Source organism: Salvelinus namaycush, chromosome 19 (assembly GCF_016432855.1).
Source record: "Salvelinus namaycush isolate Seneca chromosome 19, SaNama_1.0, whole genome shotgun sequence".
Classification (NCBI taxonomy): Eukaryota; Metazoa; Chordata; class Actinopteri; order Salmoniformes; family Salmonidae; genus Salvelinus; species Salvelinus namaycush.
Genome location: NC_052325.1, coordinates 43,366,567 through 43,382,712, shown reverse-complemented (window position 1 = coordinate 43,382,712; position 16,146 = coordinate 43,366,567). Strand labels below are relative to the sequence as shown.

The 16,146-nt window shown below is 42.9% G+C and overlaps 1 protein-coding gene across 1 annotated transcript in view; it reads left to right on the top strand.

The window, feature by feature from the left end:
- hdac4 (histone deacetylase 4) overlaps positions 1–10,667 on the top strand; it is a 233,878-nt gene extending 223,211 nt beyond the window's left edge. The window contains exons 25-27 of the mRNA XM_039015050.1: positions 5,469–5,553; positions 6,055–6,190; positions 6,420–10,667. Coding sequence (XP_038870978.1) covers positions 5,469–5,553; positions 6,055–6,190; positions 6,420–6,459 — 261 coding nt within the window. The 3' untranslated portion in view covers positions 6,460–10,667. The remainder of the gene's footprint in view (positions 1–5,468; positions 5,554–6,054; positions 6,191–6,419) is intronic.
- Positions 10,668–16,146: the final 5,479 nt, after the last annotated feature.

Here is a 16,146-nt window from a genome sequence, read left to right as displayed (position 1 = left end):
GCTGCCCGTCAAGCTGACAGACAGACAGCCCTCCGAGCCCCCCAGCCTGGCCCCATGTGGGGACCCCCTCCCTGGTTACGGTGCCAGGCCAGTCTGGAGGCAGCGGGTCTCTGGGGGTAGTGGTGGGGCAGGGAAAGAGGGAAAGAGGGGTAGGGGGGGCTAGCGGTGGAGAGATGACTTGGCTGGTAGGGACTGGAGGTGAACACAAACACAGTAGTGGGCGTAGACAGACACACATTTGTGGATCTTAGCTCACTATTGTGTAAGGACTGAAAGAAAAACTTAATTTCTCCAACTTAAACGAAAGGAAAAAGAAGGATGAGAAATGGGGAACTGACTCGGCAGTATTTCAAGGGTCCCTTAGGGTAACCATATCAAACAAAGCAACAGCAAACATGTCGTCCCCCACAAATGATGCAGCGGTCAGTTGATTAATATTGCCCCTCCCTTGTGCCAATCAGTGTCATTTTGTAAAAGCCGGATCTCTATGACAAGACACATTCGTCAAAACCGATTTCATTGTGGGGGACCACTAGTAGTTATCTGACAAGGGCAATGACTGGACCAAATCAGCAGTATTAGTGGGGTCCTTGAAGACCATTGATATCAGAGCAGTGTGAATATGGATGATATACAGATCATACCACGTTCTGATATTAGTACTGTGAAATACATTGAAACAGACACACAGGTTCGCGTTTCCTCTAAAGCCGCTGAAATTGCATTGCAGCCATCCATGTGTGTCACTGCTGCTCCGCTCAAGGGAGTGAATGATAGGGTATTGGTGTGTGTGGGGAAGTGTTTGTGCATGTGTTTTGTACTGTACCCCAAACCATTCTGTGATTCTATGTGTGCGGGTCTGCTGTTTGTTCACCCGCACCCACGGGCAATTGCTAATAACCCATCCGCAACCACCCGACTATATGTGATAAAGTGAAAATCTGGGACCCGCACTCGACCCTAACCTACAAATATAGAAAATGTGCTGTACAGTCAAAGATAGATACATGAAGCTTCTCTTCTGTTGCCCTAGAAGACTAAATAAAGTTTGCTCACCAGAATATGTCACACATCGATATAATGAATGCTTCGATGTTGTTGACGTCGGTAAAGTTTTCTCATTCATCTCTGCTTCTCTCGCACAGCAAAGACATTTAGGGACCAGGGAGAAAATGCAATGATGCAAAATAAACTGGAAAAAATGTCTCTGTTTGTCCCTAAACGGTTTTCAGGGAATTGCTGTGAAAATGACACGACATGTTTCTGATAAGGTTTTACTTTGGCTTGGATGCATATTTTATGTGTTTGAAATACTATCAGCTTTTATGATGCTGATAACGATAGCACCTTTACGGATGTCCCCTAACCGCGCATTCATTCTCTCAAGATGCTTAAATAAATAATATTTCTCCACTCCTGTTCCCGAGTTCAAATGTACACTTCGTGTATAATTTTATCGAAATAACTGCTTCCTTTTGCAGTTCCCTTGACGTGCCATATTTTAAGTCCCCGTCTTGTGACTGTCAAATTTGTGTAGCGCCTCAATCATTACACATAATTTCCCAAATATGAGGCTGCTGTTCTGGCCCCTCTCTTTAATTTCAACTCTCCATTTCACAGCTTTCTCTTATTGAACTAAACTCCGACGTTAACTTTTCCTGCCCAAGTACCCTAAAGCGTATGGCCGTGTGTTTGGTGTGCACGTACACTTAGGCCCAGAATCTTCGGCTTACGCGCTAACGGCATATCAAAATAAGGAAGTAAAAACCTCAATGTAGCCTATAGATATGAATTGCACAAGAATGATACATTTATGGCTTTTTTTTCTGCATAGTTTTCTCTTTATTTAACCCTTAACCCTGCCCTTCATCCTCACTATATTTCATGAGCCTAAACCCACCCGCCCCGCAGATATAACCACGGAGACTGCGGATCATTGAGTCAACACATCACTGGTGTGTGTGGCTGTGTATGTGTGTGCATAATGCAGTTTGTCATGCCACAGCCGGGTTAAAGTATCCCTCTCTCTAGACTGGCCTCTCCCGTCACCCTCCCACCCTCTATTTGTTTTAATTAAAACAAAAATTCCAGCTTGGGCCGAACGGAACCGACCGGAACCGACCGGCGATCCCTTTTTCCTCTCCTCTCTTCTGACATTCTCTTCTTCTAATGTTTCGAGCCTTTTTCTACCTCCTCCTCCTCCTCCACTTTCTTTTCAGCAAGGTTATGATAGGGCAGAAAGACCTCTGTGTGCCTATATTTCGTCCAGTGTTTATACATGGAAGTATTTGGGGCTTTATTTTAATGGTTATGCTCACAAGGGGGTAAAAAAAATGCAGCACACACAGTGAGCCAGAGGAAAATGTAATCATTCCGGATTGGAAAAGCAGGTTGGGGAATGCCCTGTTTCCTTCATCTGATTCTCCTAACAGTCAGAGTATCCCTAGGTTTGTGTGTGTGTGTGTGTGTGTGTGTGTGTGTGTGTGTGTGTGTGTGTGTGTGTGTGTGTGCGTGTGCGTGTGCGTGTGCGTGCGTCAAGTGAAATTAAATGTTATTGGTCACATGCGCGAATACAACAGCTGTAGACTTTACAGTGAAATGCTTACTTATGAGACCATGCCCAACAATGCAGAGTTAAAAAGTAAGACAAATATTAGCTGAATAAAAACACAAGTAAACATAAGTAACACAATAAAAACAATAACAACGATATATACAAAGAGTATCAGTACCAAGTCAATGTGCAGGGGTACGAGGTAGTTGAGGTAAAACAGTATACATGTAGGTAGGGGTAAAAGTGATCAGGATATATAATAAACAATCAATCAGGATATATAATAAACAGAGTAGCAGCAGCGTATGAAAGTGTGTGTGTGTGTGTGTGTGTGTGTGTGTGTGTGTGTGTGTGTGTGTGTGTGTGTGTGTGTGTGTGTGTGTGTGTGTGTGTGTGTGTGTGTGTGTGTGTGTGTGTGTGTGTGTGTGTGTGTGTGGTATGTCTGAGTGTGCATATAGCCACTACAAGGGAGTGTAAAACAAGTACGATTTTTTGTTTAATGCTGTAATAAAGGGAGTCAATGTAAATAGTTGAAGTGGCCATTTGATGAACTGTTCAGCAGTCTTATGGCTTGGGGGTAGAAGCTGTTCAGGTGCCTTTTTGTTACAGACTTGGCGCTCCGGTACCGCTTCTTGTGTGGTACCAGATACAACAGTCTATGACTTGGGTGGCTGGAGTCCTTGACAATTGTCAAGGTCTTCCTCTGACACCGCCTGTTATAGAGGTCCTGGGTGACAGGGAGTTAGTCCCCAGTGATGTATTAGGCTGTACGCACTACCCTGTGTAGCGCCTTACGAATGAGCTTAGTAATGAGCCATGACTTTTCAAAGCATTTCATGGCTACAGATGTGAGTGCTACACGGGGTAGTCATTTAGACAGGTTGTCTTGGCATTCTTAGACACAGGGACTATGGTAGTTTGCTTGAAACATGTAGGTATTACAGACTGGGTCAGGGAGAAGTTAAAAAGGTCCGTGAAGACACTTGCCAGCTGGTCAGCAGATGCTCTGAGTACGCATCCTGGTAATTGATCTGGCCCTATGGCCTTGTGAATGTTAACCTGTTTTAAGATCTTACTCACATCGGCTACGGAGAGCGTGATCAAAGCTGTCCGGAACAGCTGGTGCTCTCACGCATGGTTCAGTGTTGTTTGCCTTGAAGTGTGCATAGAAGGCATTTAGCTCGTCTAGTAGGGTGCGTCACTGGGCAGCACTCAGCTGGGTTTTCCTTTGTATTACGTGATAGTTTGCAAGCCCTGCCACATCCGACAAGCGTCAGAGCCGGTGTAGTAGGATTCAATGTTAGTCCTATATTGATCTTTTGCCTGTTTGATGGTTCGTCGGAGGGTGTAGAGGGATTTCTTATAAGCGTCCGGATTAGTATCCTGTTCCTTGAAAGCGGCAGCTCTAGCCTTTAGCTCAGTGCAGATGTTGCCTGTAATACAAGCATCTGGTTGGGATATGTACGTATGGTCATTGTGGGGACAACATTGTCGATGCACTTATTAATGAAGCCAGTGACTGATGTGGTAAACTCCTCAATGCCATCGGATAAATCCCGGAACATATTCCAGTCTGTGCTAGCGAAACAGCCCTATAGCTAAGCATCCGCTTCATCAGGCCACTTCCATATTGAGCGTGTCACTGGTACTTCCTGTTTGAGCTTTTGCTTGTCAGCGGGAAACAGGAGGATAGAGTTATGGTCCGATTTGCCAAATGGAGGGCAGGGGACAGCTGTGTATGAGTTTCTGTGTGTGGTGTAAAGGTGATCTATAGTTTTTATCCCTCTAGTTGCACAAGTGACATGAAATGAAGTCAAACGGATTTCAGTTTTCCTGCATTAAAATCACCAGCCACTAAAAGCGCTGCCTCGTTGAGTGCAGTCAATTTGTGGTGGTAAATAGTCAGCTACAAAAAATACAGATGAAAACTTTCTTTGTAAATAGTATGGTCTGCAGCTTATCATGAGGCCTTCTAACTCAGGCGAGCGGAACCTCGAGACTTCCTTAATATTAGAGATTGCGCACCAGCTGTTATTAATAAAGAGACACACCCCACCAACCCTGATCTTACCGGACTCTGCCGTTCTGTCCTGCCAATGCATACAAAAACCAGCTAGATGTACAGTACATTATCAATGTCCTTGTTCAGCCATGACTCAGAGAAGCATAGCATATTACAGTTCTTAATGTCCCATTGATAGGATATTCTCGAATGGAGCTCATCCAGTTTATTCTCCAGCGATTGCACATTTGCCAATAGAACAGAGGGTAGAGGCGATTTATTCATTCGCCGCCGTAGTCTCATCAGGTGGCCTGTGCGCCGGCCTCTATAGCTCCGTCTTCAAGTGTCGGGGATTTGGGCCTGGTCCGGGATATTCAATATGTCTTTCGCCTCCGACTCTTTGAAGTAGAAGTCCTCGTCCAAATCGAGGTTAGTGATAGCTGTTCTGATGTCCAGAAGCTCTTTTCAGTCATAGGAAACGATTAAACATTACGTTTTTTTTTTAAACGTTACAATCAGCACAAACAAAATACACAAAATAGCACAATTGGTCAGGAGCCCGTAAAAAGACTGCTATTCCCTCCGGCGCCATTCTTTTCGTGTGTGTGTGTGTGCTCACTGTATGTGTGTGTGTAAAGTGGGACCCAGCACAAAGCACACATTGTAGCCTGTGGTGTAGAGTGGCTCCTCGAGTGGGAGGCTGCAGTGCATCTGTGAGCCTTTTTGTTATTGAATCAAATTGTTCTCCACCGCTGGACTGGCTGGGTGATTCAACACTGGGCAGAGGTCCCCAGTCAGAAGTAGTCATCCACAGGGGGGGGGGGGGGAAGAATGATCTTTAGATCTTCCGTTTTTTTGTTCTGCTATTGCCGTGTTGTATCTAACCTGTCACTCACTCGTGTGTCCGTCCAGTTGGATCCTATCCCTGAGGAGGTGATGCAGCAGAGGCCCAACCCCAACGCCGTCCACTCCATGGAGAAGGTGCTGGAGGAACACGGTGTGTGACCCTTTACTCTACTCACACAGGAAACAGTCCCACTCTATGGGCTACAATAGAGCTGGGGCGATAAACCCAAAATGATTTTACCGATCACTTATCGCAGCTGTTTAGCTGATCTCGTTCATTGCGAGAAATGTGAAGTTAGAAATGAAATAGGTTTTCTAATGTGGGTGATTGTTAATGGGACAATTGATGGCTACAACCCTCAAAGTAGTAGTGGTTTAAAAAAGTATAACTGTGGTGCACATTAATGTTATAAACGTATTCTATTTATCGTTATCGCATCAATTGAGCCAATTTATCGCAATATGTTTTTTTTTTGGCAGCTCTAAGCTACAGTACAACCAGCAAATGATTTTGGCATTTGATTTGCCAACATGCCTTTACCATAGAGTAAACATCAGCACTCGGCCCTGGATAGCAGACGTCGTTTGACACCTTGTCCAGTTGCTCTATGTAATAATCACCTTTTGACCTTTGTCCTGTCATGTGTTGTAGGTAAATACTGGCACTCTCTGCAGCGCGGGGCCTCCACACTGGGCTACTCTCTGAGCGAGGCTCGTCAGTGTGAGACGGAGGAGGCCGAGACCGTCACTGCCATGGCCTCCCTCTCTGTGGCCAACAAGCAGAGGAGGTATGTCCCTCCCAAGGCGGTGTGTGTGTGTGTGCGTGTGCGTGTGCGTGTGCGTGTGTGTGTGTGTGCGTGTGCGTGTGCGTGCGCGTGCGCGTGTGCGTGTGTGTGTGTGTGTGTGTGTGTGTGCGACGACGGTCTTCTGATACTCACTAATCTCACACCTTCCTGCAGCTGTATAGAGTATGGTTGTGCTGTTTGTGACACGTGTCATTGTCCTGTCTTTCTCCAGGAGCGAGGAGGAGCCTATGGAGGAGGAGGCGCCTCTGTAAAGGGATGACCACGCCCCCTTTACCATTCAGACACCCATTTAGTCCTCAGCCAACCACTAACCTCCGTTTGAATTTGACCCCAATCCTTGGCCCCTCCCACGCCCTGTCTAGAAGGCACATCAGCCCCAGGGGGGGACGGCGGACAACGTTGAGCGGTTACGAAACGGAAACAGAAGACGACACTATCTCGCTCGTCCGGAGTGGACGGACTAAAAGGCCACCGATATGTTGTGCTGTCTCTATGTAAGGAGGCAGAACACAAGGAGCCTCGGGTTTCCAGGTCTTTTCGGGTCTTTACTCCAGGACCAAGGTGACCTTGAGTGTCCATTCTTTTTTTATAACAGACACACTCTCTGTCTGAAGTACCACTCCAGACACCGAGTTTATAAGTTAGCACTCTTCTTTCCTTTTCCTTTGTGTCGTTTGTTCCTTTTTCCTTTCACTGAAAAACAGCAACAGCGCCCTATGATATAATTACGACACTGTTTACGAACTGTCAGTCGTTACCATTCACAGAAGACTTTGAGAAAGGAGAGACGTCGCAGGGTTTGCTGAAATTTTTGTCCAACTTTTTGATTGGCGAAAGCAGCCATTTTTTAGCGTAACAAGATAGGTACAAAGCGAGGAAGAGAAAGAGAGCGCACGATGGACGTGTGACCAGGTCTTCTGGTTCGAGATGACAGACAGTAAAAAGACTGAGTTTGTGCCTTTTTTTCCCAGCCTGGTGGATTTTACGATGAACTCGCGACGAAGAGCTTTGCCTTAAATGAGTTTTCGAGGGGAGAGAGGTGCCCTCCTCTCGCCCTCACGCCTCATTCCCCTTATGTTGTGGCGAGACTGGCAATGCCAGCACGATGGCACATAGACAGAAGGCCCTTGGCATGTTTACCCTGAATTCCCTGTCGCCCACTGTCCCACCCCTGTTCCCTTTGACCTCGTCGTAACCCCTTTACTGTCATTTAGAAGGTAGTTGCCATGCTACACAGGGACTAACATAGTTAGCCTTTTTCAGTGGAACTGAATGGTTGAAACATCAGCCAATGATGTAGCTAGCTGGCATATAAACCCTTAACCAAATACACGCCACCTCTTCGAAAGAGTTAGCTAGCATGCACTGTAGTCTGTATTAGAGAGACTTGCCGTCTTAAACGAGAATGCTGTTCAAAAATAGTAGTAGTAAGACAAGAAATGAAGCCAAAGCGTGACGTTGCTATCAGCGCAATAGTCAGGATCCACGTAATGTTGTAAGCTTATGAGACAGATTTTACTATCGTGACTTTACATTCGAGATTGTTCCCTGTGAGGGAATTAGAACAGTTGCCCCATTTTTGTTAACTTACACGCCTCACCGTTCAAAACGTTCTAATGTCACAACGTTCAGACGATCTTACAGTCATTTAGGGGCAGTAGATACAACGAGCCGTTCTTTTGGCGTTTTGTTCACACAAAAAAATGTGTCTTTGTTACCATGGTGACAGAGCAATTAGACGGACATAGCACCTTTGTGAGTTTTCGGGGAGGAGCAAGTGGCACCCATGTTCTCTGTCCACACAGGTGCTCTACAAGTGTCAGGTGCTAGCAGGTGCACGTGCGTGTGTACGTGAGTGTCACGTCACAATCCAGTAAACAAACTCTTTATACACTTCAGACACAGTTGTCATAGCTACTGCTAGGAGTTTTTCTTTTGGTACAGGGAAGTGTATTCAATCTTGTGTGAGACACATTAAATAACTGTATATACAATACATTTGCACGCATGCTGTCCTAAACATTTCTTACCACATACAGTTGACTTAGTTCTCAAAACACCTATAGTGCAGAATATGGAGAATGAATGATAGAGTGATCCGTATACGGTGTATTGAACACCCCCAACTCATGTTTAGCCTCTGGGCAACTACCTTCTACATTATTCCATTGAAGTCATAATCACTTGTTTCTACTTTTGGTAAAAGGAGGAAGAACTGAGAAGATTGATGTTGTTTCTGCGTTGGTCTTTCTTCTGGATGTTTCCAACGCAGTTATATTAATGACTACTTCATTCGTGTGGTTTTTTAACCGATATTTTCTGGTCTTTTTTCATTTGTTTCGGTTTTGTCCTTGTTGTCTTTTGAAGTGGACCTCTGTGTCTTTTGGTTTTTGTACTTTTTATTTGTTTTCCTGTTATTTTTGTATTATTTTCAGTTCTTTCTCTCTGTGACACTTTCTACAGTTGACTTGTCTCACGACCAAGTGAGAGTTCAGTTCCTTTTCATGGCGAAAGGATCTGTGGTTTTAAGGGGAGGGATGGGGAGAGATGGGGGGGGATGCAAATATTTCTACTTTGTATAATGATTCCAACAATTGTGTATTTACTATACTGTCTGTTCATAGTAGATTTATATATGACAAAAAAATCTAAAAGTATATTATATATTATAACATATTACAATCTCGTTTTGGGAGGAGAAAAAAAAGGTTAGTATTGCAAGGTGATTTGCTCATGTTTCACTCGCTGGTCTGGTTTGGCACTTCCTGGTGTTGCAGAGGGCACTGTTCATTATTCCTGGATGCCTTGGCTGAGGGTTCAGTACAGTAGCATCCCATTTGTTTCTTTACAGTATACACCACTGACTTAGGCTCCATTCATACTTCCTGACACTACATAGAGAAGTTGAAAAGTTGTTCCCAAACACGGGACAAGTCACTTGTTTCTGGAGCTCTGATGTCTCCTCCATTAAAACGCTGTGACAACCCACCCATGTAAGCATGGGTTTACAGTGCGAAGACCACTGGGATTGCGCACACTTACATAGGTAACATTTTCTGACCAACAACCAAACACTTTAACTGTGTTTGTAAAACCTTCTCTATACCATCTATTAAAGGATGTGTAATTCAGTAGGGTTTGCCTTGGAATGACATGATAATTACACAAGGGTTGCCCTATAATGACTAATCACTATAAGCCCAAGGGTCATAGTTAACCCATCAATAGTTCCCCTCTCACCCTTTAACCTCACCCATCCTGCCCAAACCGCCCCTCTCTGACGGCTGTAGAAGATGACTAGTGAGGTCAAGGGTCATCGCAATGGACCCAGTCTCATCCAAGGGGGCAGACTATGAGTGAAAAGTCCAGTCTGCGTCTCAATTGTGGTTGCTGTTATTGTATTGGGGGCATTTTTATAAGCTATCATCCAGAGCTCTCCCCGGATGCTTAGAAGCACCAGTCACAGCAATGACAGTCATGGCTTAGTCACTTGTATTCAAACAATATTTTTAAAGGGACTATATACTGTCTGGTTATCATAGTGTCCAGATAGTCATTTGAACATTTTCTTAATCATGCTCAACAAAAGACATTCCATTTTGTTTTGTTTTTAATTGTTTTATCATGGGGCATTTTTTTCTTCTTCTCCTGATTTTTATCCTCTCCTCAAAACCAGGCCTGAGGATTGTCTGTGGTTTATTTGAAGGGCCTGGTTGTTGGGTTTCTGCACTCTTCCTCCACCTCTGTAACTTTCTCTGCATGGTTTGTGTGTCTGCATGCCTGTCTCTGTCCCTGTAACATATCTGCACAAGGAAAGAGCACTGAATGGACAGAAGTACGTTTTTACTACAGCATCGGGATTTGGGGACGAGAGCATGACACGGGAACTCGTTCTTTTGCCCCTCTGTTTTTTCAGGAGCGACGATGAGGAAGAACGACGCTCCCTGTTGGTCTGACAGATATGCTTTTTACCTGTGAAAAATGTCCAACAACAAACTGACTTTGAATATTTCACAACATCTTTATCTAGCACTTGTGACATACAGACAATGGATTTTATTGTATTTATGTAGAAAAACTGTTTTAGGGAAACTAAAGACGGGAGACAACTGCATAGACCAAGTGATTTTTATTCTGGGTGGGGGAGGGGTGATATAATTTGAGGTTGGGACGGGTTTTGTTTCGAGACATCTGGAGATATCAACGGGCTCTGTCCAGATGAATGGTCTATATCATCGTCAGGGTTGTCCATTCCATTTCAGCCAGTAATATCTGTGACCACTGTGGTTAAAAAAAAAAAAGAACAGTTCTAGGTTTACAAAATGTATGACATGCATATTCTGTTTTTTTAATTGTCTTTATCTCTCCATTGTTACAGAATAGTACTTTTTTCCTGGGACCTTTCCTCTAACATTTTCTCTTTGACATCTACACTATAAAATCTAATGTTTTGGAAAAACCACTGTCTTGTTGTTATTTCCTGGGGGATATGGTCAGATGAGTGGTCTTTGGTTGAACAAAAAAGAAAAGGCTAAATGATTGTAATGCAAACTCGAGGCCCATGTTGGATCATACATGAATCGTACTTGAGTCATGTACCCAGATACTCACAAACTTCAGATAGGACATACAGTGCCTTCAGAAAGTATTCACACCCCTTTTCCCTGAATTAGAAATGTATTGTGTCACTGATCTACACACAATACCCCATAATGTCAAAGTGGAATTTTGTTTATAGAACATTTAAGAAATGTATAAAAAATGAAAAGCTGAAATGTCTTGAGTATTCAACCCCTTTGTTATGGCAAGCCTAAACAAGTTCAGGAGTAAATATGTGCTTAACAAGTCACATAATAAGTTGCATGGACTCATTCAGTGTTCAAGAATCGTTTTTTTTTTAATAACTAACCCATCTCTGTACCTCACACATGCAATTATATGTAAGGTCAATCAATCCAGTAGTGAATTTCAAGCACAGATTCAACCATAAAGACCAGGGAGGTTTGTCAATGCCTCGCAAAGAAGATTCGTAGATGTGTAAAAAATTAAGCAGACGCTGAATATCCCTTTCAGCATGGTGAAGTTATTCATTAGGCTTTGAATGGTGTATCAATACACCCAGTCACCACAAAGATCCTTCCTAACTCAGTTGCCGGAGAGGAAGGAAACCGCTCAGGGATTTCACCATGAGGCCGATGGGGACTTTAAAACAGAGTTTAATGGTTGTGATATGAGAAAACTGAGGATGGATCAACAACATTGTAGTTACTCCACAATACTAACCTTAATGTCAGAGTGAAAAGAAGAAAGTCTGTACAGAATAAAAAATATTCCAAAACATGCAACAAGGCACTTAAGTAATACTGCAAAAAAATGTGGCAAAGAAATTTACTTTTTGTCCTGAATACAAAGCGTCATGTTTGGGGCAAATCCAACACATCACTGAGAACCACTCTTCATATTTTCAAGAATGGTGGTGGCTGCATCATGTTATGGGTATGCTTGTCATCGGTAAGTACTAGGGAGAAATTGAATACAGCTATTAGCACAGACAAAATCCTAGAAAACCTGGTTCAATTTGCTTTCCAACAGACACTGGGAGACAAATTCATCTTTCAGTAGGACAATAACCAAAACACAAGGCCAAATCTACACTGTTGCTTACCAAGACAACATTGAATGTTCCTGAGTGGCCTAGTTACAGTTTTGACTTAAATTGCCTTGAGAATCTATGGCAAGACTTCAAAATGGCTGTCTGGCAATGATCAACAATCAACTTGACAGAGCTTGAATTATTTAAAAAATAATCATGAGAAAATATTGTACAATCCAGGTGTGAAAAGCTCTTAGCGACTTACCCAAAAAGACTCACAGCTGTAATCACTGCCAAAGGTGCATCTACAAAGTATTGACTTGGGGGTGTGAATACTTCTGTAAATGAGATATTTCTGTATTTCATTTTCAATAAACATTTATAAAACATGTTTTCACTTAGTCATTATGGGGTATTATGTATAGATGGGTCAGAGAAAACAAATCCATTTTGAATTCAGGCTGAAACACAAAATGTGAAGTAAGTCAAGGGGTATGAATACTTTCAGAAATTATAGTTCTATAATAAGTCAATTGTGTTGAGTTAACCCACAAAGTACATTCATAGAAGGCATAAACATCTGAGCATTTCTTAGCCGCTGTGATGTTGCAAGTCAGCTTTTTGTTGTTATAAATCTGTGACCAAGCAAATAGTAGAGGGACATGTTCAATATGCTGGAAGTGGTTAGTGAATGGCTAGGGGACATTTTTGACCCTGTCCCAGTGTATGAGAAAACACATTCCAATCCACACTTCAACCAAAATATTTTGCTCTGATCTTGAAAACGAGGTGACACCCTGTGAATACTTACAAAATCGTTCTAGTACTGCAACTAAATAAACGTTACGCTTCAGTATAGGAATACCTCCTTTCTCCCTTTAAAGTAATTCTAGATCTGAAAGGGATGAGTTGATGAAACCGAAAGCCAGAAACCTCTTTTTCACTTATCAGTAACCCTTTATATTCAGATCCCTTAATAAACCATGTATTAATCATTTGTAAATGTCAATAAGCAATCTCTAAATAGTCATTTACGCACTTATAAACACTTCAATTATTTATTAGACTTAAGAAAGGGTGTTTGATCATAATGTGTTCACAATTTGTATGTGGTTTATAATTTAAACCAGTTATAAAGTAGTTATTGTCAACTCGTAAGATGATTGATTGATTTTACTCACCATTTAAATGCATATACATGTATTTATATATTTCATGAATGGGATATTTATTCAGTGTTAATGAGTGTATTTGTACATGTGAGCACATGCACTTACTAATACATCAGTTGATGATTAATGTAGATTCTTGTAACAAACTTCTTTTACCATTAGGTTATTTTTAGCCATTGGTGGAGCATCAAGTACTGTCTACTAATATGGGCAGCTGTTGGAGTAACAAGTCATTTATAAACGTTTATAAAGTATATATAGTGTACCCTTTAGATTAGGGGCTGCAAAATAGTTTATTCATAACTAGTAAACGGTTATAAGGATCTACCTTAATCATCAACTAATATGTTAGTAAGTGCATGTATATTCAGATTTTCAAATGCACTAATGTTAATAAATATCCCATTCATGACATAACTGATTAAAAGTACATTATTAATCATTTACAAATCGTGAACATACTATGATCAAACACTTTACTAATTACAGTACAAATCGTGAATAATTACTTTAAAATTGTGTTTTTAAATACGTAAATTACTATTTAGAGATTACTTATTGTCATTTACAAATGTAGGAATAATGATTCATAAATGGTAAGTAAACTCTTTACAAACTGTTTATGAATGGTTTATTAACCGACCATAATGTAAAATGTTAGCTACTTAGGGAATCCCTTACAGATCAGTGACTACCTCAAGGAAGGTCAGATGGAAGGATGCATCTCTACATTATTGGAACAGGCCCCAGAATCCTACAGTAGGTATTTAGTATACTGAAGAGAGCAGCTCCCTTGACCGTACTGCCATGTGCACTAGCAGTAGAGGCTTAAGGCGTCCACATGCTTCCCAGCCTAAACAGTTCGGAACAGTTTGTGCACATATTATGACAACTATTTTGTGAAGTTTTTTGTTTGGCTTGGTCTTCGGCAGGGTTTTTTTCAGTTGTTCGTGCACAATTCTCGAGGCAAGCCGAAGTCAGTAGCCGAAGTCTACGCCCCTTTGTCGGTGACAGGAAACAGTAGGGATTCTTCAATTAAGTGTTTGTTGTCTCTCAACGAGAGACTAATAATTTTCATGCACATTTTTTCACTTGAGAAATACTGAACCAAACATCTTAGTTAAAATTGCGCGACTATGAGCTCCTTGGAAAAACGTCCAAATTAATCAGAGATTTATTTAGTTATCAGATTCATTGTGGCTACGGCGTCTCAAAATTGACAGTATTGCAGTTTTTTTTCTAATTTTTTTAAATCAAAGTTTTTGTAAGGGAGTATGCGAGCACACTCGTTCGATTCGCGTAGCCAAGTTCGGCTAGGTGCCAGCCGAACTGAAGCATGCTGATGCCTTTAGGCCCTAGGCTTCACAGTAGCCACAAGCAGGCTTAGCCACCCATTTGGACGAGTCAAAGGTCAACCCCAGTGTCCAAATAAACACAAGATTGTCTGTGTTTGGAGTGGGTTGGGGGGGAGGACATTAATACAACACTCCAAACAAAAACAGATCCAAGCCTGCTACTGATCAGTCAAACACAGTAAAAGTACCACTGTTGTACGGTCTTCCTTAGTCTTCCCCTGCCAAATGCAAACAATGTCGCTGGTGTCACAGTGGAAGTGATGTTTGAATATTCATAAATCAACAGGGTTGGAGTACAGTAATATGGCAAAGGCAAAGAGACCTGGACAAGACTCGAGCACCTCTGCAGGAGCATAGCAAACTGAGATGTGAGTGACAATATTGACCATCTCACAAGATGTGAAAGAGACCTGTCAGGAGACCAATGAGACTAACAAAGCCGACATGAAAGCGAAATCATGCGCTCCTATTTTAGGAGTCCTGGGTCGCTAAGACGAGGTAACAACCGACTGTGCTCCCAGCACGCAGACCGACCGTCTCGCTGTCAACTCCAAACGCCCGTTGATTACTTTGCGTCGTCCCACACTGCAGGCGGCTGATCTCTGCGACCCTTGAACGTCAAAGAAGGGGCAGGGTTCTTCCCCCTTGAGTTACGACACATCTTGGAACCTCTCCTATGGCCAGCCCACAAAATCCAAAATGGTCGCTGCTTTCCCACAACAAAACTCCCCAGAAGGCAGGGCCATTGGTTGGCAGAAAACCCCCGGAAAACCCCCAGCTATTTTCCACCTCATCCCACAATGACAGTCCCATCTGTGGTGGTCATCACTCCCTCTCCCTCTCTCTCGCTCTCTTTCCCCCTCTCTCTCTCGCTCTCTCTCTACCCATCTTCCTGCCTCCCCGTGTCAGTTCGCTCTGTCATTACCAGTTCCCATATTATAAAAGGCCTCGTATCTGAATGTGGCTCATCATTCCCACATCATTTTTAATTGCAGGCCTGAGTGGCCATGGTGGCTATGGATAAGGTCGAGGACAGCTGGGGGATGACAAGCGCTGAAAATTACAGATCACAGTTATCGGAAACCCTAACCATGTGACCTACAGGCAATAAGGATGGCGTATTTATGACAGGGGCCCCAGCGGCGAAATTCAAGTATCTTGTCCTTCGCAAACACACACACACATAAATGCACACACACACTGCTCCCCATGGGACAATAAGGAAGGATTTGTTATGTAAGTTATATGGTGCGTCAGGCCAGAGGAACAGAAGGGATGGGCCTCCGGGTCACAGTGACCGGGTGAAGATGGAACTAGTATCTCAGCTCTGTCCTGTCTCACACACACACATTGCTCTCTTACTGGGCAAGAGCTGAATGGGACAGTGTTTAATGTGAGACGCTTCTCCAATGGTTGTTTTTTCCCAATGTGTGCGTGTGTGTGTGTCCTCACAAGGATAGTAGAACAAGGAAGACTTAAGACAAGTTGGGACATTTTGCCAGTCCCCACAAGGAAAAGGGCAATTTTAGGGTTAGGGTTAGAAGTTAGGGTTTGGGCTTAAGGTTATGGTTAGGGTTAAGGATTTTGAATGGGAACCAATTGTTTGATCCCCACACGGATAATAAAACAAGTGTGTGTGTGTGTGTGTGTGTGTGTGTGTGTGTGTGTGTGTGTGTGTGTGTGTGTGTGTGTGTGTGTGTGTGTGTGTGTGTGTGTGTGTGTGTGTGTGTGTGTGTGTGTGTGTGTGTGTCCTCACGCTTCTTCTCAGGGGTGGCTCAACACTAGACTAAACACACAGCAAGAGAAGCAAACCCCACA